This window comes from Lonchura striata, chromosome 2 (genome assembly GCF_046129695.1).
Source record: "Lonchura striata isolate bLonStr1 chromosome 2, bLonStr1.mat, whole genome shotgun sequence".
Lineage (NCBI taxonomy): Eukaryota > Metazoa > Chordata > Aves > Passeriformes > Estrildidae > Lonchura > Lonchura striata.
Window position 1 is genome coordinate 110699692 of NC_134604.1, and position 24280 is coordinate 110723971.

General features: G+C 39.3%; 1 protein-coding gene across 1 annotated transcript in view; it reads right to left on the reverse strand.

The window, feature by feature from the left end:
- The window catches only part of EFHC2 (EF-hand domain containing 2), a 53207-nt gene that overhangs the window by 15803 nt on the left and 13124 nt on the right, over nucleotides 1–24280 (reverse strand). The window contains exons 4-10 of the mRNA XM_077790904.1: nucleotides 21367–21590; nucleotides 18136–18390; nucleotides 16483–16593; nucleotides 16016–16154; nucleotides 7497–7662; nucleotides 6337–6479; nucleotides 2086–2282 (exon numbers count right to left, since the gene is read on the reverse strand). Coding sequence (XP_077647030.1) covers nucleotides 2086–2282; nucleotides 6337–6479; nucleotides 7497–7662; nucleotides 16016–16154; nucleotides 16483–16593; nucleotides 18136–18390; nucleotides 21367–21590 — 1235 coding nt within the window. The remainder of the gene's footprint in view (nucleotides 1–2085; nucleotides 2283–6336; nucleotides 6480–7496; nucleotides 7663–16015; nucleotides 16155–16482; nucleotides 16594–18135; nucleotides 18391–21366; nucleotides 21591–24280) is intronic.

Consider the following 24280-nt stretch of genomic DNA (forward strand, 5'->3'; position numbering starts at 1 on the left):
CACACAGCAAAGTTAGAACAATTGACACAGTTCAGAGATGCTGAATTCCCTTCCAGTGATGCCATGTTTGAAACAGTCCTCCCCAAACCTGGCTAATACCAGTAGGACTGTGCACAAGACACCTGCTCTGTTTTGCAAGGAAATTTACACTTCCTAAATAAATATTTTTCTCCCTCAAATTGAAAAAGAAACCCAAAGTGATGAAAAGTTTTAACCAGGTCCTTGAGGTTACTTTCAGTAAAGGTGGCAATCAAAATGACAAGACTCTAATATTTCTCTTCCTTTAGCAGAAAAACAATACAATTAAGTATAATTTTGAAACAGAAAATTAAAGCTTTCCAACTATCTTAGATGGTGTCAAAAAAATTTCAATATTCACCTGCACTGTGATTACCAATCAAAATTTCATCTAAATCACCATATGCCTATAGAACTGTGGTAAAGATGGAAATTTCCATTAAAAAAATATTCCATACAGATTTCTTTTACCAGTTTTAGAGAACATACTGATGTGTTCTGCTGGAAGGAAATTTCTTGTCTATTCAGAAGGAAAATAATTTGTTTTCTAATTTTAGAAACTACTAACAAATAGCCATATTTACATTCTTTCCCCTCTTTCTAAGCAATCTTCCAGCTCTGATCTTCTCTAGTAATTGCTGAAGTTGTTGTGATTTGAGAATGTGATCCCCTGATGAACTGAGGCAAACTTCTGGAGCTCTAGGGCAAAGGATGTGAGTGAAGCACCTACCTCTGGGAGAATCAACCTTTTTTTCCTACCATCTCCATTAAAACCTTAATTGTGCAAAGAACCTTTCAAAGGTTCACTATCTTTCAAAATTCACATCAATTACATATTTTTAATGTTGCCTCTTCCCATTTTGCAGATTTTATTTTGATGCTATACAATCATTCAGTCTGGAGAACTAAAGTCTCATCCATTTGATCCAGGAAAATCAATGCAAACAACATTCCAAAGAACATTTACAATCTAAAGATGAGCTCTGAATTTTGGAGAAAAGGTTTGGTTTTGATTCTGCCAGGAGGAGAAACCATGCAGCAGGAAGGAAACGCACTGCATTGCATTTTTGAGGTTTCAGCTTTGTATGTTACTGCTTTAAGCATTTAGCAGCCTTAGCATTTTACATCCACAAGCATTTTGCAGATCTTTCTCATTGTTCCAGGGAAGGCAGATGGTGCTAGTCCACATTAATTTACAAAAAATTGCACCATTCTGCTAAAGTATAAAGCAGCAGAGGCACTCCACCTCTCAATTTATTGCTCTGCTCTCTGAAAAGACAGTAAAACTCAATAAACACTGTAAATTTATTCTTGACTGGGATATGAATTTCTAATATTACAAGGGAAATGTTTTGGTAGAAAAATGTGTATGAACCCAAAAAATCAAATTAGGACATAAAATAACTTCATCAGTAAGACTAAATTGGATGTGTCCACGTCTTGAGTACTGAACACTGTTCCAGTCTCCACATCTCAGTTACTTTGCAAGGACAGACTAAAAAGGGTGAGACTCTTACCTGCACAGGATTAGGCTGAGGGGGAAGAATGTCTTAGATTCACAAAATTATAAAGGTGGTGGATAAGGTGAATAGGATCTTCCCCAAACCTCAGAACAGTATAACTGGTCTTGAAACTAGTGGGAGGCTGGTTTAAAACAGATAAAGAATCTTCTTTTATCAGTTATTTGTTTTTCATAGCAGGCAGTGAACTTTTCAACCTACTACCACAGAAAGTTGTGGAAGCTGACAGTATCTGTAGGTTCAGCAAAGGCTAGATCAACTCAGGGACAAGAGTTTCCTGAACAGCCTCAAGAAGGAATAGGCAGGGATATCCCTCATCACAACCCCTGATGCAGACTGAGTGGATTCTGAGAAAGGAAAAGGGAATGGACAGTAAAGAGTGGCCAGACTTGCCTGCACTCCCAGCTGGCAACCCCTAAATGCATTGTTAGACAGAAAGCACTGAGCTGTGAGCCTTGGGTGAGGAAACAGGATAAATAATTCTGAAAAATATATGAAGAAACCACAGTCCTGAGAGATAATAGAAATTAACAAGAGCCTGCTTCACCTCATTTGCATTCTTCTCCATGTAGTTGAATGTGTATTCATCAGCATCCACCAAAAGAAAGTTGTGACCATGGAAACAAACTCTGGCTCCAACAAACAGATCCTGAGCATTGTAGTATTCAGATGGCTCACTCTTAAAGAGTTCCTGCCCAGGCTTCTTAATGCGACTTCTTTCCAGGAACTTCCCACCAGCTATCCCTATTGGAATAGAATTAAAAATAATTAATTATGGCTTTACTTGGAAAAAACCCACACACACACAAAAAAACTCCAAGCCATCAGCAAAAAGACATCCCAAACCAGATTATTTGTATTTCTATACCACATTTTGTGCTCCAACTTCCTGTCTCAGAACACTCTCTTCACCTCCCTCTCACTGCTAAAAGGACTGTCTCTGCCAGTGTCCACAGCAACAGTGACACTGTGCACATTCTGTGACATGTCTCATTTGAATGCCTGCCAAACACCTTCCCTGCTTTGCTTTTCTTTACAACAGGACAGAAATGTGCCTCTTCAAATCGTTCCCATAACCCTGTCACCAGCCTTGGAACTGGCCCTAAGATCCAAACACTAAGATGCAGGCAATTATCCTTCAACTGTTAAAAGCAGAAAAAGAAAAATAAAAATCACATAGAGAGCGCTGTACTACAAAGATTGTGAATTCTGATGTATTTTAATTCTAACTTCCTTTAAAGTGCTTTTGAATTTTTTTTAAATGTAGGAGAGATATGATATTGTCTTCCACACATTGTTCTGCCTATGCAATTTAACTGTGATCTGCTCTTTGCTTTGTGAGGTGGGTATGTCACATGGTTCCTTTTCACAGTATAATGATTTTATTTGTGTCACTAGAAACTGCACAAGTACTCAAGGGTGGGTAAGATGCTAAAAGGAACATTTCTGTTTCATGTTTTAACTTCTGGTGTACTACAGGACTGCACTGCATGTACTAAGCTTTCTGGAAAACCTTCTGTCATGTGTAGAGTTTCACTGGGATATGTGCCCTGCAACAGCTCTGGGTTTGCTTCCTGTTGATAGTTCAGCTTCCAAGCCAAAAGCCAAAATCTTCCTTTAGTAACATTTAATGACGCCTTAATATCAGGTACTGATGCAAGTCCAGTAAAAAAAGGCTGATGAACAGTGTAATCAAATGCCTTTTATAGTCAAAATTATAAATGAATGTGAAACCCAAACTACTTATTAAACCAGAGTTTGGAGCAGATGTCTGTCTTAATTGCTTTATTAGCACCATAAAAGACAAAAATAACCCTCCACTATGGTAATCATCAGATCTTGCTTGAATCAAAAAACAATTCAAATCATTAACGTGACTCTAATGTTAACACATTCCTTTTCACCCAGCTATAAAAACAAATAAGAAATTTTTAGGTTATATAATCCTAGCAACTGTTTTTAATATTTAATATTAAAAACAGTTGCTAGGATTGGAAATTCACTCCTGCCCCTCTTCTGTAAGACTGGAAATTCACTCTCGCCCCTCTATTTCCCTGCAATTGTGCACTTAGATTGGAAACCTACTTCTGTCCCATAATGGTTTTTTAAATGTTACAGGTTAATACATCACAAGTGGTATAAAGAAAAATGACTGAAAATATCTCATTAGGTTAGAGATTTTACACTGAAACCTGATAAGGAGTTTTGATGGAAATCTACAAAAGCCAGGCTCAAAGCACAAAATAAACACCACCACGAAAAACCTCTTCCATTAAGATCAGATCAGAGTTTGCAGGTGTTTGTACAGCTGTTGGCTGGGTCTTACACTGAGTAAAAAAGGGGTTGTGATCTTCTTCATGGGGAGCCAAAGTTCTCAGGCTTTGATCCCCATCTCAAGAAGTGCTTCAAGATGTCCAGCCCTGTGAATTTCATAGAATTTCAGTGTTACTAATATTAGAGTGAAGTACTTCTCTGAAACCTTCAGGTTGCTGAAACGAGAAAACGAAGAGCAACTTACTACTTCCCTTTTAGGATTGGGATTTGAAGCATTGGGATTTGAAGCATTACTTACCAATTTGTACCAGTTCATGTAAATAAAAAGGTAACATTTCAACCCTCTGAACCTGTGCATAAAAGGGATGGCCAATTTGTTATTTTGGATGTCTTACTACTTTTCCTTAGCCACTACTACCTGACCTCTACAAAGCTTTCTCATTCTTAACACTGAAGAAACTAATAAACTTTTCCTTCAGATATGATTAAAATGAGGGAGGGATAGTGAGAGAAAAGAAGTAGAAAGAAAAGGAAGGTGGGAACTTGTGCTGACCCAGGCCTTTTCCCAACTGCTGCTCTACCTCCTGCACCACATTCCTTGCCTCTTCAGTGCTGTTCTCACTAAACTCTCCAGTGGCCAGTTCTCAGCCACATCCTTTCATTTCACCTTTCTACCACCTCTGAAAGTCACCTAATCCATCTGTTTTAACAACCAGGGAAGTTAAAAGTCCACTTACAGACACATGCCTTTCATATGTGCCTTGAAGCATTTTTTACTAATAGTGGGCAAATTTGCCCATTTATTTTTTCACATTTTATTTGACCAGCAGTGTTCAATGAACTTCCAGGTGAAATCCCAGCACATATTCTCATTCCAAAATAAATGGAAGGCAGGCAGCAATCTCTGGCCTGGCACTCATGCTGCTGATGGCTTGACCAGCTGACCACATCTGCTCTGCAGTGCATGGTTTAACTCTTCTCTGGGTGCTGCAGGATAAATCTGGAGTCTCAGGTCACAGCTATTATTACTGTGTGTTCAAGGCTCTCTGGGGCCTTGTCTAGTTGAAATGGTGCAATGGAGAACTAGAAGTGACTGAACAGGCAGTACACATGCTTGAGGTCCAAGATTCAGACTGTTCCCTGGACTTCTTCAATTTAACAGTGCAGCTGTACCTTTAGCACCCTTGATATCTCTGGACTTAAAAAATGCCAATCAAACATTTCATTCAGTGGTGGAGAACTGAGCTGCTCTTGAGCCTCACAGCCACATTACATATTAAATAGATACGTAAGTGTGTGTGTGTGTGTTTAGCTGCAACAAAAGAAGTTGCATAAATTTCAGGCCACTGGATCCCAGGAAATGAGTAAAGTATTGATAAGAAGACACTGTTGCCATAACAGTGATAAATCTTGATGCTGTAGTGGAGCAGGATTAACTGGGAACACTCATCAAAGTCCTAAGCAGGTACTCTACACCTTAACAAAACACTTCTTAGAGAATTACTTGTATTTTAGTTGGGGTTGAGGTCCCTATTTATGCACTCATAATGGATGTTAACTGCTCTGAAACTGTTGCTGAAGATGTTTAGTGGGCTTCACAGAAAGACACTAATCACTCCACCAGGGTCATGCTTAGTCAAAGTTCCCCCATCTCTCTGAATTACAGAATGACTTCCCAACATCCTTCCCACTGCTGTGTCCTTCCATCCAGCCACAAGACACTTCAGGAAAACAAAAAGATGCTTGAAAATCACAAACTTTTTGTATCCTCAGCTGGAGGCAGCCCAAAACAGCAACAGAGGCCAAAAGAATTTAAATATGACAACATTTGGTGACCATGCTCCAGCAATAAGATAAATGTGGTCAAAGAACTGATACATAACAAAGCATTTATTTGTCACTTCAATACTGTCAGTTTGACTCTTGGAATGCAGTCCAGCATTGTACACAAACACACATCCAGACTCTAGCACAGGGCAATTTTCCCTCTTCAAATGCTCGGAACTCCATGATTAATGGTAAACTATGTTAGAAAGTGTCACAGCTGTTTGGCTTTCATGAGGTGCTTCTATATAATGGATGCTGTATATGTTTCATAACACAGTTTTGCAAAACAAAGGATTTAGTCTTTCATTCTTGATGTCTTGCATTTCCTATCCCTATTTATCACCAGTTACAATACTATTCCCTGTATGTTATCCACAACAACAGCAAATGTTTAAAGGTCAGATTTTCAAATTAAAATGTAATAAAAGTTCTAAGGTATTACACTTGCAGTTCCCAAAGGATATTGTGAAGTACTGCCATACAATGAACAATGTAATCCTGAGTAAGGAAGATCATGAATTACTATGACATCCAGCTATGCAAGATAATGCAGCAGGCTGCTGATGTAATTCCCATTGCATTTGAAAATCCATATCCCTGCTCCTGCTACTGCTGAGTCTGGCCACAATGTTTACTGCAAAGTCTAACCAAATGAGCAGGGGAACTGGGGCTGATTAGAGACATTGCTACATCTGACCTGAGTTTCTCTCTGCATATTCAAAAATGGAAATGGTGTCATCACTGAGGAAGAAGGAAATAATGAATTTACGATCCTTGTCCACGGTGCTGTCCGTGATGAGTTTTGCCCCGTAGCGCAGTATGTTGCTGTCCATGCCATATCTAAAAAAGCAAAGGAACAGGTAAGAAATCAAAAACAGTGTGAAGAAAGTTTTCACCCCTAAGAGATGCCTTCTCCTGAGTTTTGTGACATACATTAATTGTGTTATTACTGCACCAGGAAGGAAAATGGCATAAGATTCACTACTTTGTCAAAAACCATTTTCAGCTTAAATTAACAGAACCAGATAGAGTCGGTCAGACAGAAAGGAATAATTTTCAGGGGAAAATTACTTCTCTCCCACAGGTCTGGAATTAATTTTTATTCAAGTTGAGTTGCAAATCAAGCCCAAAGTTTCTTTCCAGAAAATTTGTAAAGGAAGAACAAATATAGGTATGTATATTTTTAAACCAAATTCTGAATAGAAATTCATACAAGGATTATCTCCCACAAATTCAGGTCCACCAGATGACCTTACTAGCTAGATATTTATTGAGTGATTGTGTTTTAAATAATTTCCAGTGTCTGTATACACCCTGTCAATACATTTCCTTTTCTAACTGCTTTCCTCTTTTACAAAGATTCTCCAGGTGAATCTTTAACAGGAGACTGCTTTTTTAATTTGGCTTCAACAACTGTTGCTTAATTAACCATTTCATAATGGAAAGTAAAGTGTTAAAGCTTTAGTAGTGCTACAGTAAACTGCATAAAATTCAGCAGATTAAAAAAAAAAAGTAAGTATCAGAAAGTAAAACAAATCTGTGTTGGTCTGCTGGATCATCCAAAATTCCTACTAATGCCTGCACTAAGATTTCTCTCAAACTCCCACTGAAGACAGCACAGGGAAGGAGGTAGAGGATTGAAGGGTGATAATATTTGCCTTCTCCAAAGAGAAACTTTGCAGAGTTTGCAGAAAATTGGAGTACCATGTCACTGACCCAGGCCTCATGCACCTGTCTCTTAAAAGTCTGATGAGCTGTACATTTTGCTGAAAAAATAATTACGTCCCCACATAACATGTATCTCCTTCCCAAAAATACATAATTTTAAAAACTGAAATTGTTTTTCACACAAAATACCTGTCTTTCACCAGGAATTGCCTGTAATCCTTGTGGGCAGGCTTGATAACCACACCCTTACAGGAGCTCAAAGAATCTTCTTCAGAACCAAATCCATTGTAAGGAGGAAGAATTTTTTCTGGTTTTGCAGGTGGTGGCTTCTTATACTGAATTGGGGTGAAATCCACTGCAGCAAAGAGAGCAAGACTTATTTGTTACTGCTGTGATGAAAGCATTTTACCAAGGATTTAAACTTCCAATATGAACAGTTAATAGCCAACTTCTGTAACAGACCACAGATCAAAGTCAAACCAGGATCCCTCCTATTGTTACAGGGTAGAAAAAGACTCCATAGAGCCAACAGCAAAATTATTTATTTGAGGGTTTCAGGATTTCATCTATAATCTTAAAATGTTTGAAAAATGTCATTAAGATACACAGGCAAAAAGAAAGACAAATACAAAAGTTTCAAAATGAGATAAAATAGTAAATTAAAAATTCTAAATTAATTTTTAGCTTCATCCTTTGAGACAACATGATTAAGTAAACAACTGTCTTATTAGTTTCCTGCCCTGTGCTTTTCATCAGAGGAAAAATATACATAAATAAAATTTTATTCATTTTTTAAAACATACATATATTAAAAGTCCTTGGTACACTAAAGCAAATAACTTCAGCCCACAACTCACTATATCCAGAGTTTTGGGAAGCTTTGTTTTTTCCTGATTTTCTCCAGACTGAAATGTTGTCTTGCAGTGATCAGTGGTCCTGACTATCCCAGGTACACAACAGGAGCTGTCCTGACTGAGCAGAGGCATATCTGGTCAGGGACCTGCACTCAATTCCCACAGAGGTACCTCCCAAAAGTGCTGCTTCCATGATTCTCATTACTCCTCTCTTGGCGAAACTCTTGTCCCACTTGGCCCCTTGTTGCACCCCTGCACCCCTTCTGCTGCAGGACAGCTTCCAGTGTGTTCACATAAAACCTGGCAGAGGAGCTCAGTCTGCTGCTTAAATGAGGCTCATGGAAAATGGAAAGGGTGAAAGGAAAATAAGGAACTTGTATATGGGAGAAAACAAATGGGCAGATCTGTGGAAAAAGAAGACAAGAGCCACAGGAGCACAGGATAACTCAGGTTGGACAGGACCTCGGGAGATCTGCTCAGCACAGGGTCTGCCTCAGGTCAGAGGAATATAAGAGATAGGATAACAGTGTATAAAAGTGGATCTCATGAAATAAAGGGGTTTTTCCCTTTAAAACTTAACTTTTCTACCCAGAACTGAAGAGAGATGGATAACCTAAACTTGCAGCATGGGTTTCAATGCAAAGAGAGGGTGACAAAACTGCTGTCACTTTGAACACTGAACTGGTTTGTGATTAAAATGTTTTAAACATGGCTATATCAGAAGATCAAAGCACAACACTCCTGAAATCTGACTTGCCTAACAGCAGTGTGAGTTGAAAAATAAAGCAAGCACTCAGATGTCAGAGTCTTTCTTTAGCCTGAAAACAATGAGTTATCCAGAAGAATATGGTCTGACTAAAAAAGCTGATAGTTTCACCTGAATCAGTCAAAAAGGGTTTTGCAAAACCACACCGACATTCTTCTCCATAGAAACTACAGTCCCTTTCTGGGACTCAGAAGCAAAAAGGCCAAGCCCAAAGAAAACCATTCAGAAATCTTCAAAGTAATTTTCACCAGGAAAGAGTATGTATGTGTAAACATGCACCAAAATCACATACTCATAGAATCATAGAATCATAGAATGGTTTGGTCTGGAAGGGACCTTAAAGATCACCTCATTCCAACCCCCCTGTCATGGACAGGGACACCTTCCACTAGACCAGGCTGCTCAGAGCTCCATCCAGCCTGGCCTTGAACAACTCCAGGAATCACAGAATCAATTAGATCATCTGAGATCAAGTCCAACCTATAACCAAACACCTTGTCAATCAGACCATAGCACTGAATGCCATGTCCTGCCTTTCCTTAAAAACCTGGTGGTGACTCCACTGCCTCCCTGGGCAGACTATTCCCATATGTAATCACCGTTTCTGTGAAGAATGTCTTCCTAAAGTCCAACCTAAACCTCCCTTAGAGTAGCTTCAGACTGTGTCCTCTCAACCTGTCACTGGTTCCTGAGAGAAGAGCCCAAGCCCCACCTGGCTCCAACCTCCTTTCAGGGAGTTGTAGGGAGTGATAAGATCACCCCAGAGCCTCCAGGCTGAACAGCCCCATCTCCCTCAGTCACTCCTCACAGGACTTGTGCTCCAGACCCTTCCCTAGCTCTGTTGCACTTCTCTGGACCTGCTCTGGATGGGGCATCTGAGATTTCTCAGGACAATCTGTTCCATTGCCTCTCCAACCTCACAGCACAGAACTTCCTCTTAATATCTAATCTCAGCACACCCTCTTTCAGTGTGAAGCCTTGTCCTGACACTACAGGCCCTTGTATAGTCTCTCCATTTTTCTTGTCTGTTCCCTTCAGGTACTGGAAGGCCACATTTAGGTCACCCCAAAGCCTTCTGAACTGCCCAATTCTCCAAGCCATTGCCCATAGGAGAGGTGCTAATTAGCTTGGTGCCTCCTCTAGACTCTCTCCAACAGGTCCATGGCCTGGGATCCCCAGGGCTGCATGCAGGACTGCAGGTGGGGTTCTCCGAAGAGTGGAGCAGAGGCAGAATCCTGCCTTCACCTGCTGCCCACGGTGCTTTGGATAGAGCCCAGCACACCCCTGACCTCTTGGCTGAGAGGGCACACAGCCAGGGCATATCCAGCCCCTCATCCACCAGCACCCCCAAGTCCTTCTCTGCCTGGATGCTCTGGATCTGCCCATCCCACAGCCTGAATTGATACTGGGGATTGCCCTAGCCCAGGTGCAGTGCCTTGAACTTGTTCTTATTAAACCACATGAGATTCCCGTTAAACTGTATGAGATCTCCTGTTTTCTAAGCACTCTTTGTGACCAAAACACAGCGTGTGCTTGATACAGGCAATTCCTGATACCATAAACAGGGAGCCTGTAAATCGGCATAGACGGAGTGGGGAAGTAAACCCCGATGCCTACAGGTGCTGAGCACCGCAGGCAGCACACAGGATTCCCCGGCGAGATTCCCGCTGGATTCCTGGCTGGATTCCCACTGAATTCGCGGCGAGATTCCCGGCTGGATTCCCGCTGAATTCCCGGCTGGATTCCCGAGTCCCGCGCCGGGAGCGGCACTGGGAACGGCGGCTCCGCGCTCCCACAGCGCCACCCGGTGGCGGCGCGGCGGAGGCGGCGGGGGGCCGGTGCTGCTCATCCGCCCGAGCGCTCGTTTTCCATTGGGATCGTGGAAGAGCGGATTAGGATCATGGAAAAGCGGATTTTGGCAAACAAGAGCCCCGCCTCTCTGCTCAGGTGTCACAAGTCCTGCCAGAAGCGCTCGGGGTACCAGGGCAACTGCGTGGGACCCTGGACACAGAGGACAAGAAGCTCCTGTGTTTACATGCTGGTCACAGTCTGCACATTCACATCCATGCACAAGGCATTAATTAAGAGAAGCTAAAGCATTTCCCCTTTTGTAAACTTTAGCACATGTGGATGAAAAATAGATTTATAAACTAAAAGGAAATTTTAAATTAAGAGGAATAATGTTTTATCCCTGGAGGATATGTTGAGTACCTCTCAAGTGAAGCTTGGAATAAGTGAAATCCAAAGGGAAGTTCAGCCCTTTGATTCCCATTCCTGGAGTAAAACAAACTTGTGTCATTCATAGAATATTGGAATCACTAATTTTAGAAAAGACCTCTGAGATCACCAGTTTCAACCATTAACCCAGCACTGTCAGGTCTACTACTAAACCATGTCCCCAAGTGACACATCTACACATTTTTTGAACATTTCCAGAGATGATGATTCCACTCCACTACTTCCCTGCACAGTCTGCTCTACCTTGACAACCTTTTCAGTCATTAAATGGTTCCTAATATCCAATATAAATCTCCTCTGAGGCTGTTTTATCTTGTCATGTCACTTCTTACCTGAGACAAGAGACTGATCGTCACCTGTTTAGATTCACTAAAAAGAAAAATGCAAACATCCAGTCTTGTGTCACCTATATTTTCCAGGATTTTAAAGGATTATATATTCATATTCTCTCCTGTGAATGAGGAAATTCAGAAAGAAATTGCCATAGAGAAATACAGGTTACAAAACTAGTCAAAAACTCATTTTGGGAACTTGTGAAGAGCCAGCTACCTGAGCTCAAAACTCATTTCATCTTTGCAATGCCACACAGCATTAGAGCAGAATCAGACAGACAGATGACACTTTCATATGTTTAAGTAAATTACCTCTGTCCAGTCTAGAAAAGGAAGCAATTTTTCCAGGCTGTAACATTTTCAGTGTAAATTTACAGTGGGTAAAGAGTAAAGGGAAAGTCTGGGATTACAAATTTCTACTTCCAGAAAGAATAGCACAGGTATTTTTGCCATGTATATTTTCATCACGTGTTACTGCAGTAACTTGGGGGGTTATTTCACCTGGTTTATCAAACATGGACCACATGCTTGTAGTTTTCTCAGGACTTCAAAACCTGAGTGAGATTGGAACAAGCACTGGGAACAGCAAGAGACAAAACAGCTCCAGCCACACCTTTAGCATATAAACAATTTGAAGACAGCAAAACGTTTTTAGTAAGAAAAACTAAATGCCTCATGAAGAATTTGCTGGAGAGGCAGCATTAAACCAGCTTGAATTAGCTTGTCAGTTTTCAATTTCAATATACATTCTGAGATTTTGATAAAAAGTGTGAGATTACCTTCTGCCCTCATTGAAGAACTGCAGAAAAACTCTCATGTGTTAGATAAGACCATATTTCAAGGAAGAGCCAAGCGCTACATACTTTGGATTAGAATGATAACTCTACTGAATATCAGGGCTTAGAAGCAGGAAAGAAATTCTACCTTCAGAGGAAGAGGACAGGCACCTCTGACCATTAAAGCCAGGAACAGGAAAGAGAAATCCCACTCGACTTGGACAATATAAAGAGGTGGTGATAACCTGGGAAGATGGCAGTTAGCATAGTGTTCTTTATACAGAGAAGATGTATGACAAGCAGCTGAGACCTTCTAGTGATAGTCTGCTTCGCAACTGAGATAAGAAGCAAAATAAGAAGGCAAAAAAAAAATCCATGTCCATGACTTTTACATGCAGGAATAAAGAAAACCTAGTGCTCACAGAACTGTCCATGCAGCTGAAACATGACAGTGTTTACCCTGATTCAAAGAAAATCTCCACTTACAGACTTACTTTCTAATGACTATTACAGTTACCTGGGCATAAAAAGGAAAAAATGTATGCAAAGTATATTTAGAAGTTGCTGCTCAGTCTCCACCACGTGTAGTGGAGAGGTTAAACACCAGAGACACTGACCTCTGAGGAGCCTAGTGAAAACTGGCAGCAGGCTTTAGTGCCCCGCTGAGGGGAAAGCAAGGAGTCAGCTGTTCTCCCGTTCTCCAGGAGCAGCTGCCTGGCCAGCAGCACACAGCCCTGCCCCGGCAGCGGGTCAGGGCTGGAGCCTGAGAACTGAGGGGGTGGGAGGGGTGGAGAGCCGGCACAGCACAGGGATTTTGCAGGGTGCTCTGAAAAGCCTCAGCAGCCAGGCTTGGGAGGTGCTGGGACAGGGAAGAAAAAGCTGTAGGAAACCAGATTTTTCTGGTTTTATTCCATCTTGAGTAATCTGTTATTTAAGAAAGAATACTTTATACTCTGTGCTAAGATTCTGTATTAAGTGAGAAGGACAAGTATCAGCTTCCCTCCATTGCACATCAGCCTGTTTCGCATTTCAGCAGGGTGACCACAACACCTACATGGCCACAAAGTCCTTTTCTCCTCCTCTGAGGCTGCACTAGCAAGTCTGACAGGTAACTTCACACATTAATGCATTTTCTCTTGCATTCATAGTACTTCTAGGTGACAGTAATGCCAAGAGCTTCCTACTGAAGAGCATTAGCTACATTCATCAGTGGAGAAACTCTGCTTTTCACAAAGATATTAAAATAGGCAAACCCCACATTACAAATATATCATGTTCTTCAAGAGAAATCTAAACTACTCTTCATTCTCCTAAGAGGAAAATTCTGTGGGCAAGCGACTTGTGCTGAAACTGCAGACTCAAAAATAAATGTCAGCTTCTTTAATGGCTTTGGCAGAAGAGTATAAATTGAAGAGGAGTAATATAAAAGCACAATAACAAAACAGCTGGATTGGTTCCATGAGGTGCTGAGTACTGTGCCTTGATGTAAGAACTAATTTATCCACTTGCTTACTCTTGCTCAAGTAAATGGTCTCCCTGGACTGGAACTGCAATTAAGTCCATTCCAGTTTTAATTGTATGGGAGTGGAATTCTGAGCACTTTGTGGGACTGAGCCCACTGAGAGTACCTTGTACATCCACAGACACACACAAAATGTGTAAATCACTAAGAGTAAAAGGTGAAGATTCACAAGTTCTCTCTAAAAGCCTGCTTTTAAGCCAAAACCTACCCTGGTCTACTGATTCTACTTCTGGTCCCTTCCAGTTAAAAAGTCATACCTACATTTTTTTAATCCTTGTGGGGAAAGCAGGAAAGAATTTTACAGCCAAGTGTGTGAATCCCTTAGCTCTAAGAAAGTATTCTCTGTGAACAAGACAGGTTGCATCAAGATGGATGGTTTTCCATGTCAGCCAGAGTTTTTGCTATCATATATCCTTAAAGGTATGTGTAAAACACTTCCCAGTTTCCCAAAGGTATCAGCTAGAGCACATCTTTGTGTGTTTGGTGTCAATGAAGCAGAGAAACTGGAGAGAGCACTGAGAAAAATTATCACAGATATAAAAGAATGGACTATGGAGAAAGACTGAAATGTTTTCCCTTAGCAGCAAATGGCCTGGGATGAGGGCAGGGGAGTAAGGTTTTGTATTGGAATAGTGTTCAGATATATATGATGTTATTGAAAGAGAATACTGAGCAGTTGTTCCCCAAGTCCAACTGAGATAAGAGAAAAAATTTACTCTCAGTTTACACAAACCAGCTTCAGACTAGTTTTTAAGCAGCATTTTTAACTATGAGGTTAGGACAAGATACCTCAGGAAGCAAAGAAATCTCCTTTACTGCAGAAGAGGAAGAGACTAGACCACCTACAGTTTTCTAGAATTCTGCACATCAGCAACTTCTGAATTCCCCTAACTTGCAAACCATCTAACTTTTAACATCCAGAGACATAAGCAGCAATTACTGAGCCAGAATTAGAGGAGGGGAAGGGCATTTGTGTGTCACTTGGTTGTTTGATCCAGGATGGTCAGTTGCATTTCATTTATTGCCTGCCCTGAGTAAGAAATCCACATTCTCTGTTCAGGATAATTTGCTCAGACAGAGGATATTGCTGCCAAAAAATAGCAGTGGTCTTGCCTGAAGAAATTCTCAGAGCAGAACCCCCTATTTTACATCTCTAAAGTTAAATTTGCTATTATTGCAGGTAATACCATGGTTATTGAATATGGTTTCCTCACACACTGGCAAGATCAGGTTTACTTTGGTACAGACATGCCAAAGTATTATTGAAAAGGTCCTAATGAGAAATATTTTGCCAAATAATAAATCTAGTGTTTGAATGGCAATGCTACACCATTAAATTCCCCCAGTGCAGCAGACGAGCTCTGATACACACACATCTATCTGATCACAAGATAACAGAAATAGTCTGCTCAGGTGTTTTATTTAACAGTGGCAGGGAAAGGCCATAGTAGGATTCTTCCAACCATCTCTGAATAGCTAGATTCTCAGCTATATTTATTGAATGAATAAACTGACAGAAAATAACTAAGTAATTTTTGCAGGAAGATGTCCATGATGGAACCATTAGCAAGTCTGACTGGGGATATTCAAAGACAGATAAATTAAGGCTCCTGTTGTTATTCATTTCCAAAATGCTTTTCCATAATGGACATAGTTGCTAAATGTTTCCAGAATTTAGTACTGAAACTTCACAAGATACACACAAGATACAAGATAATGGTCCAGAATACACAAAACTGCATTGTAAAAACCAATGATGTGATAGACTAAAACTGTCATGTCAGAAAATCCTATTATGTGAGGATTCTGACATCCATATAAGATGAAATATAAGGGGAAATAATTGAGCTTATTCTACTTACCCACTTACTACATGCTCTTTATTATTTTCTGATTGCAAACACAGCTATTGGAAGGGGAGGGGAAAGAAGAAGATATGCCAGTCTATCCATTTGACTATTTTGTCACTGTAGTTTTCAAATAGAGGCATTAGGAGCAGAACATACACATTATATGCTAGTTTTCAAGGGAGCAATGTATAAGAAAGCCCTTCTGGATTACCTGCAAAATTACTGCTTTGCTGCTAACAGCCTACAACAGATTGTTATTGCTAAAGGTTTTTAATGAACATGTTTTGTCAGTAATAAAATTTGAAGACAGCTCTGCTAAATTCAGAAGTATAAAAATTCTCATAAGGAAAGGATAATGATCACTACTTACCAATTCCATACTTTTTCCTGTAATGTTCTTTCGTGAATTCATCACAATCACAGAGTAATATTTGCCTTCCCCAAACATTAATTACTGCCCCTATTTTCAAGTCGCTGTCTTTGTAAAATTCTGGATGCACTGCTCCTGTCTAATAGAAGAAGGAACATTTATACAGCAGTTCCATAAATCTCAGAATCACACAACCTTTGTTAAAACCCAGGTCACTTAGTGTGTGTGATTTAACACATAACCTTCAAAGTCCATTGGCAAGTATATTTCACCCCATCACTTTTACTTCACTTTTACAAATGTGGGATTTACATTCAGCAAATCTCAGTAGTTCTCATTTGAGCTACTCTCCAGTGGCAACACAATTTCATAAATAACTCTCTTTGTTGCAGGGGATAACAACCATAGAAATTACAAAAACTACAATAAAGATATTCAACAGCTGGAGGCACTCAGTAATTTCTGACCTGCAGAACGTCCCGAATGTAATAGCCTTTGTTTCTTTCTGACTTTCCCAGCACATTGAGCAAAGTGTAATTGGTGATGGTGCCTGGATAATATAGAGCAGCAGGAGCATTCTGCAAGGAAAGAGACCAACTCTTCAGAAATAGGGGTGTCAGTGAAGAAAGAGAATTCTGCTACCTTAGAACCAGCAGGTTTGTTATAACTGGCTGTTAATGCAGTCTTTTTCTGAGTGAATTTTTAATAAATTCTAAGATTCTAGTACTACATCTAAAAGCCAAAAGTTATATTCCTAAAGCCAGAATGTACATATGCCAGAAGCAGCATTCAGAACCTTACTCTCTCTTGGAAGCAAACAGAAAGGAAAGGTCAGCATACCCAAAGTACCACATCATTGTCAACATCTGCTCTAAAGGATATTATTTTGATTGGTAATAATTATAAAAACATGCAAAGAACCATCCAGGATTGGTCCTATCCACTACACAAACACAGGAGATTCAAGTCAGCATGATTCTGTTGGCAAAGATGTGTTTTTGTTTTCAAGATTGTTAGTTTTAAAATTACAGAAGTAATTTATCATAGTAATATCAAACTTAATATATATTTATGTCACATTTTAAAATTATTAATAAACTGCTGATGCAGGGTAATCAAAATTAGTTACTTTGTCCTACCACTTCTCCTGAACCCTCAACTTTTGATTCCTCTGATGCCATTATCAAAATTTCCAGGAAAAGGCCAATCCTTAAAATTGCAACATGAACCTCAGTGGTCCAAGGGGTCTGATATCACAGAGCCACTGCTACATCAGCATCTCAGAACACAAGACTTACAAGGTGAGAACAGTGTAATATTTTGCTGGTAGGTTTTTATTACAAAATCTCATGTACATCTGTGGTATCACAAATAGATAATCAGTGTTAGAAGCAAAGGAGGGAAAGACTCCCAGTATTTTATTCCATCTGTTGGCTGATGCTATTCTATCATCAGGATCTGTCAGGAGTGCTATAGAAGTGTATCCAGATGAGTAATTTTATAATAATAATAGGTTACAGAGAATATAAACCCTTTGAAGATTTCTCTGAGGCAAGCCTTTCTCATGATTAATGTCCAAGAAAGCTTATTGATGGATTCCTATTGATTTTAATTGGCTTTGCTTAATGTCCCAAACCCAGAAACTCAATTTTAAGAAATCACACCAGATTTGTTATGAAGAGGTAATGTTATAGAATACTAAAACTGACTTTTCCAAAGGCTGCAAATGTAAGTCCTAGATCAAATCTGAATTTACCTCAGTTATTCATCAGCTTATCAATATCAATTTTCTTGTCTTCCATTATTCAGTTTTGTTAAAACAGTTACTTTAATACATTAATATAGAAGAAAGAAAATCATAAGACATTATAAGACAAATCATAAGACATTAGTCTGTGACTAAATGCTCCTTTTAGTTTAAGTATGACAAGCCTAAAGATATTTTTCCATCACTTATTAATTTACTACACAAGTATTTGTGCAAAACCTAAATCATGCAATTATGATTAATACTCTGAAAACACTTTCTAAATATCATTACAATCCTAAGAGAGGATTTTCAAATCAAGGCATTCAATATTTCTTAATTAGTGGAAGAGTTTGAAATTTTCATTTCTCACCTTTGGAAGCTTATCTCTTTTGAGGAAAAATGGAACTATGTCCCGGCCTGAGTTTAATGGTAAAATTTCTCTTATATCAATAGTATCATCAGACAAATAATAACGAAGAACAAGTTCCCGTGGGTCAGAAAGCTGCGATTCTGGGTCATTCCACACACCAGAAAACCCCAAAACTTGTCCATCAAACTCCAGAAATTGTTTCAAAGTGTCGAAGCGTTCATAAGGATGGAAAGGATTCGTGCTCGCCAGATGTCTCTGGTAAAGGAGAAATTAAGAGAAATGGGTTTTTAATTATTTACTCCTAAAAACAAGATCACAACTGCATGGTGCTGTCTAACTTTAGAACATGGGTTTAGGACTTTGAAATGACACCACACCATTACAATACATGAAATATGATTTATGCCATTATCAGAGGAGTATTTACAGGGTTGCTGTGCCCTCAGAAAAAAACATAAAAACTATTTTGGATTGGTTTTAATCCTTGTTTTTCTTGCAACAAGATCCTCTAGATCAGGAATTGTTAAATTATTTACAGTACAGCTCATATTTTCAAGAAACTGCCTGTGGTAATCAGATAACTAGAACACCAAATAGCATCACTCTTCCTGATTTACTTCCTTAAAAATGATTTCTTACAGATAATGTGGGGTAAAGAATCAATTTATTCTTTTCCCTTTGGCATTTTCTGTCGTTCAACTTTAAAACATAGATTTTTAACTTTTGATTCATGTTACACAGTTGGCAGATACTGGGTGTGCTTGTTCTCCTCTCAAAACACCCATGGGTCTCATAAGGAACAGCAAATGTTCAACTAAAGATGCTTTCCAGCTCATGTGACAAGGTGCTTCCTGCAGTCATGGTTGCTGCAAAACCAGTAGCAGTGGGTTAAACTGGGTCCCAGGATGATGATCCAGTCCAAGGACTGCATTTCTATACTGTTTGTTCAATATATAAACAATGACTTGAACAGAGTGTTTTTCATAAGTCAAAATTCACATGACCAAAGTGCATTAAAAGGGACAAGATAATCCTTCTCATCTACAAAATTGCTTCCAAAGAAGAATGGTGACACACATTGATGGGACAATGTGAGCTGAACTGTCTTAACAGAAAACAATGTTGACTATGGACAATTTATATTGTTGTCCAAATATCTCTTTATCCACTAACACACCTTCTGGCCTTAAAAATCTGGGAGGGAAAAATCCCATTCTTTCAGGGCATCAAATCTTAAACCAAGGAGATCAGAACCAAGTTATTTACCTTCCCAGTGTTTTCCTCCTTCCTCACCCTTGAAGATGCACTAGGCAGCAAAACACAGCCACAGAACCAGGTAACACCATCATCATCCATGGAATACCACCTCCAGCAATACAGGAGGAATTTCTTCATGGAAAGGGTTCTTAAGCATTGGAAGGAGATGTCCAGGGAAGTGGTGGAGGCCCCATCCCTGGAGGTGTTCAAGGAACACATGGATGTGACACTCAGTGCTCTAGTCTGGGTGACAAGGTGGGGATTGGTCACCGGTTGGACTTGATGATCTCAGAGGTCTTTTCTAACCTAAATGGTTCTGTAATTCTGTGAAATATGAGTCTAAATGGTTTACTGCACTTTCCACTGGCCTCATTTTCTATCCCATCTCATTCCTTACCTTCCTTCATACCTTCATTTTCTGGCCATGTACTGGGAGTCTTGTGGAAACCAATTTAATTTTGCTCAAAGTAGCCCAGAGCAATCAAAAAAAATTACCTTCCACAAATTAGGTGGTAATTTTTTCACAGAAAATTGAAAGCTTAAGGCAGCCAGAATCTGCTAAAATACTTTTCTGGAATTTCTCAACAACTGACAACATGGAGACATATATTTTAGTAATTTTTGTCTTCTGAAACTCATGTTTCTCAAACCTTTTTCCCCTCTCCAATCTCTTTAGGGATTGTTATGCCCAATTCTTGAATGCTTTGCTTGTTGTTAAAAAAAATACTAAAACATAAGTGGGTTATGCAGTATTATTCATAATGTTGACACAGTCTGACAGTATCAAGAAAACTCAGCATGTGTTTATATGCACAGCTGTTACCTACAGGGGCTGAGTAAGGGAAAAGAAACCCATGGCCAGGCTGAGTCACCACAACACAGAACCAGATGTGTTACAAATGCTGCTTTTCACTGGGGGACTGCACAAGCCTGGCAGCATAAATGAAGAGAAACCAACTTGTTGGCCTGAGAGTGCCTCAGAGTCATGGAAATTGTCCTACACATCTCAGGCACAGGCACCTCCCATTACTGCTGCTGTGACCCGCAGCAGTTTGCTCACTGGGAGCACTGAGGATGCCACAGACACAGGGAGTACTTGCTGCTTTCAGAGGACCAGGCTGGATCTGTCACAACAGGCTGCATATTATGGGCCAAAAGTCCTAAGAGTCAGGTCAAGTGTCATTTGCACTCGTATTAATCAAGGAAAACAGAACTGAAAAAAACTTGCTATTATTCACAACAGAAAACATCACTCCCATTACTATTCCCAGAGGGGGAAAAATAAATAAAAACAACCAATCCTGCAACAGGGAATCCACATTGAATCTAGGAGTTGTGAGTGAGACTTCTGGAGGTGTGTGTTTGTGTATATGTGATCCCATACACTTACAAAAGAGGGAGGCAAATAAAACATCAGAAGTCTTAAAACTGCAGAACACTGGGTTCTGTATGGCAGAAGAATCTGCTTTACACATGTAAAGAGCTGTTAAAAACATGCTGGAGTAGAGATGGAAGATAACATATGAATAAAAGAAAAGAGTCTGCAGGAAGCCTTGGGTGGTTGGAACCACAATTCCAATTAGATCTTCCTTTAAACACTTTAAAAGTCTTCATTATCATCAGATGAGCTCAAGCAAAATCATAAGTAGAACATGTAAATTACAGTAGAACATGTAATATGTACACCTTTTTTTCTTTTCAGTTCAATACTGAGAGGCTTATATTATTTTTCCTAATTAATTTTATTCTGTTTTAAAATGTGTGTGAACACATTAAGAGAAAATTATTTATTTAGTACAATGAGCCACATTCCAAAATTTTTAAATCCAAGTTTTCTCTTGGGATTTACTCTTGAAATAGCTACTTTCTATTTGATACTAAAGAAATAATGTATGTAATGCATATAACTAATATGCATTCAAATCAAGTTTTATTTTTATTTTTATTTTTTTCACCATTGCTGCCCCTCCTGACCTTTTGCCGCTCCGTGGTGTATGGGTCATCTGGACAGCTTGCAGGAGGATTTAGTCTGATTCCTATCTTCCTCAGGAAATTTTTTGTGTACAGGTCACAATCTATAATCTTGTATTTTCGGCCATAAAAGATTACTTCTGTGTTGATATTGAAATGATACATAGTATAGAACTGATCCTCATGAGGAGGTGGAAGTGGAATCGGCTGCCGTCGAACAATAGTTCCTGTAAAACAGAGTAAATTCATTAAGTAAACAATATTTGTTCTAAGGATCCTGACAGAACTCGGTTTGGAGAAGAAAAACCTGCCTTAGCAGGGGAAAAAAAGTATGACTTATCAAGGGACATTGAACTGACACTGAACTGAGCTTCCTTAAGGAGCACATGGAAAGTAGAGACAAGAGAGGTGAGTTGGGCTGATTGTTGGTCTGAAGCAAAGAATCCATCTCAAAACTATAGTGCCACAACCTCACAACCCACAGTCTCACAGGAACATTATCCAAAAAAGAAAGGAGAGGAGAGAGGAGAAAAAAGAGAGAAATTTTAACTTTGACAAAGGAATCAAATACTTCTCTTTACTACATTATCAGAGTTGTTTGTTAAATTCTAATTTGTACAATGAAAACATATCCTTAATTTTTGAGAGGAATAAAGCAACAAAGCAGATTTACTTTATGTTCCCATTTAAATGATTATTTAAGACCCATTCATCATCCTGATGTTTCACATGTACTGAATCCAACATTCTGGTTACTGACCTTTGTAAAATAAACTTGAACCTCTCTCTGCTTAAGCATATTATATACCTATCTAGGATATATCTTCATGAAAGGTGTTAGTAAATGTTAGTTAATGGGATGTAAAACTGCATTGCATTAGCTTTAACAAAACCATATACTTTAAAATATTTTACCTGATTTTGGATAATTCTTAGGTCAATCAACAGATAATGGGGTAAGTCAGAGCATGCAAATCTTGTTGAATCATCACTCTAACTAAAATATAATGGTTGATGATTTTCCAATATGAGGTGTTTTCAGAGATTATATTCACTTCAGGTTTGGTGAATCAGCCTCAGCTTGTTTTTCATATCACTTTTAAAGGTAAAACACATATACCCATTTTCTTCTGAGGGAGAAGAATTTCTTTCCTAATGGAAAATGGCTTGTAAAGATATTATCTGTAGCAATCCTTTGCTTTTATTAGGTATCATTGTGCCTGATGTACACATGTAGAGGGTACATTTCATAATGTTGAATTTGAAATTTAATAAAACCTGATCAGCTGGGGTTAGATTTCATCATTTTAAAATTGTTTTTCCTTCTGGAAAATAATATATTTTGTCTAGAAATTTGTTGCAAGCTGTTAAAGGAGCATCTGATCGTGCAGTTTTCAGGTTGCTCAGGATGAATTGCTAATCCTGATGGTTCTTTGGTTGTCAGTTTATTGAGCAGGACATTCTACTGCACCACTGAGTGTTGATTTAAATATTTGCATCTGGTCAGACTAAGGCTCTGCTCTACTATGCTCTTGGAAAGGGAGTTGAGGTACTTGCTTTTCTCTGACAGTGGTGGTGGCACTGAGCTCCCACCATAATTTGTGGCATATCTTTCCTCTTGTGGCTTTGGATTATTTGGCAACCCCAGCATCTCCTTAAGGAGATCTCACTAGTAGTGAAGGCCTTTTGACAACAAAGCTGTGCAGAAAATAATTTGGTGTCTGCTGCTTCCCTTCTCTGCAGAAGATATTAAATGGCATCCAGAGTTTCCTCAGCACAGCTCTCTGACTCTGCACAAGCTCAAGAGTGCATTAGAGAGAGGAGAGGAATGAGTAATACCTGGAGTTTGTACATGCATTGCTTGCACAGAAAGAGGAGAAGCCACCACTATTATTCTTGCAACACCAAGAATTAATTCAAAAAAACAAGGAGGCTTCTTACATTCACTTATTCACCCTTCCAGAACATAGCAAGGTCATGATTTGGCCACCATCAAATATGGCAAAATCACAATTATTTCAAGGCCTTGGGGGAGGCTTAAACTCTTAGATAATCTATTATATTGGAGGAGCTGATGCAACTTCACTTTCCCACTTGTACTTTCCTCTTCAGCCAGCCAGCCTTGGGAACCCAGCCAGGAGGCAGCTCCACTCTCTTTTTCAGCTGGCTGACCTTGGGGAAACCAGCCAGCTGCTCCACTCTGCTCTGGCTTGCAGGGTCTGGACTGCACTGGAAGCTACAGTCAACCCCACAGGAACAGAAATGACCTTTTGATAAGACAGTATCAGCCAGCCACAGTCCTGTTAACTGGGAATTATATGTACAAAACACTTGCAACTGCCATACATAGCCTGGCTCTCTATGGTGGATTTTTTTTTTTTTTTTTTTTTTTTTTTTAATACTGAAAGAGTAATTATCATTCTGGCTGTGGAAGAAGCATTTGGAGTTTGTTATGTGCTCAAGTTTACTGTCCTTCTCTCCTTATCTTGACTTCAGCCTTGTGCACTGTGATTGTCCCGCTGTTTCTGGCTTTGATTCTGGTTTCTCAAGTTCAAGGTCTCTGCATTCCCTCCTCAGTACAGATTTTTTCTAATGTTTCTAATATTTGCCAAATAGCAAGGCAGTATCCAAAATTAAATGAAGTTTAAATTTCAGCTATTTAGTAGCAACCTTGTAAGTCCAAATTCATGTCCATGTTCAGCAGCCAATTTTATAAAGCAGTTTTTAAAGTCACTGAAACATTTCCCACAGATCATTTACTACATTACTTTGAGATTTTGATCAATGGTAAAAACATATTTTCTTGCTTTTTTTCTCTGAAACCAATTTCTTTTAGTTTTGTAAAATCATAATTCAATTTAGAAATTCTTCTAACTTCTTTGACCACTGTTCCTTCACCAGATCTTCCTGCAGTCTG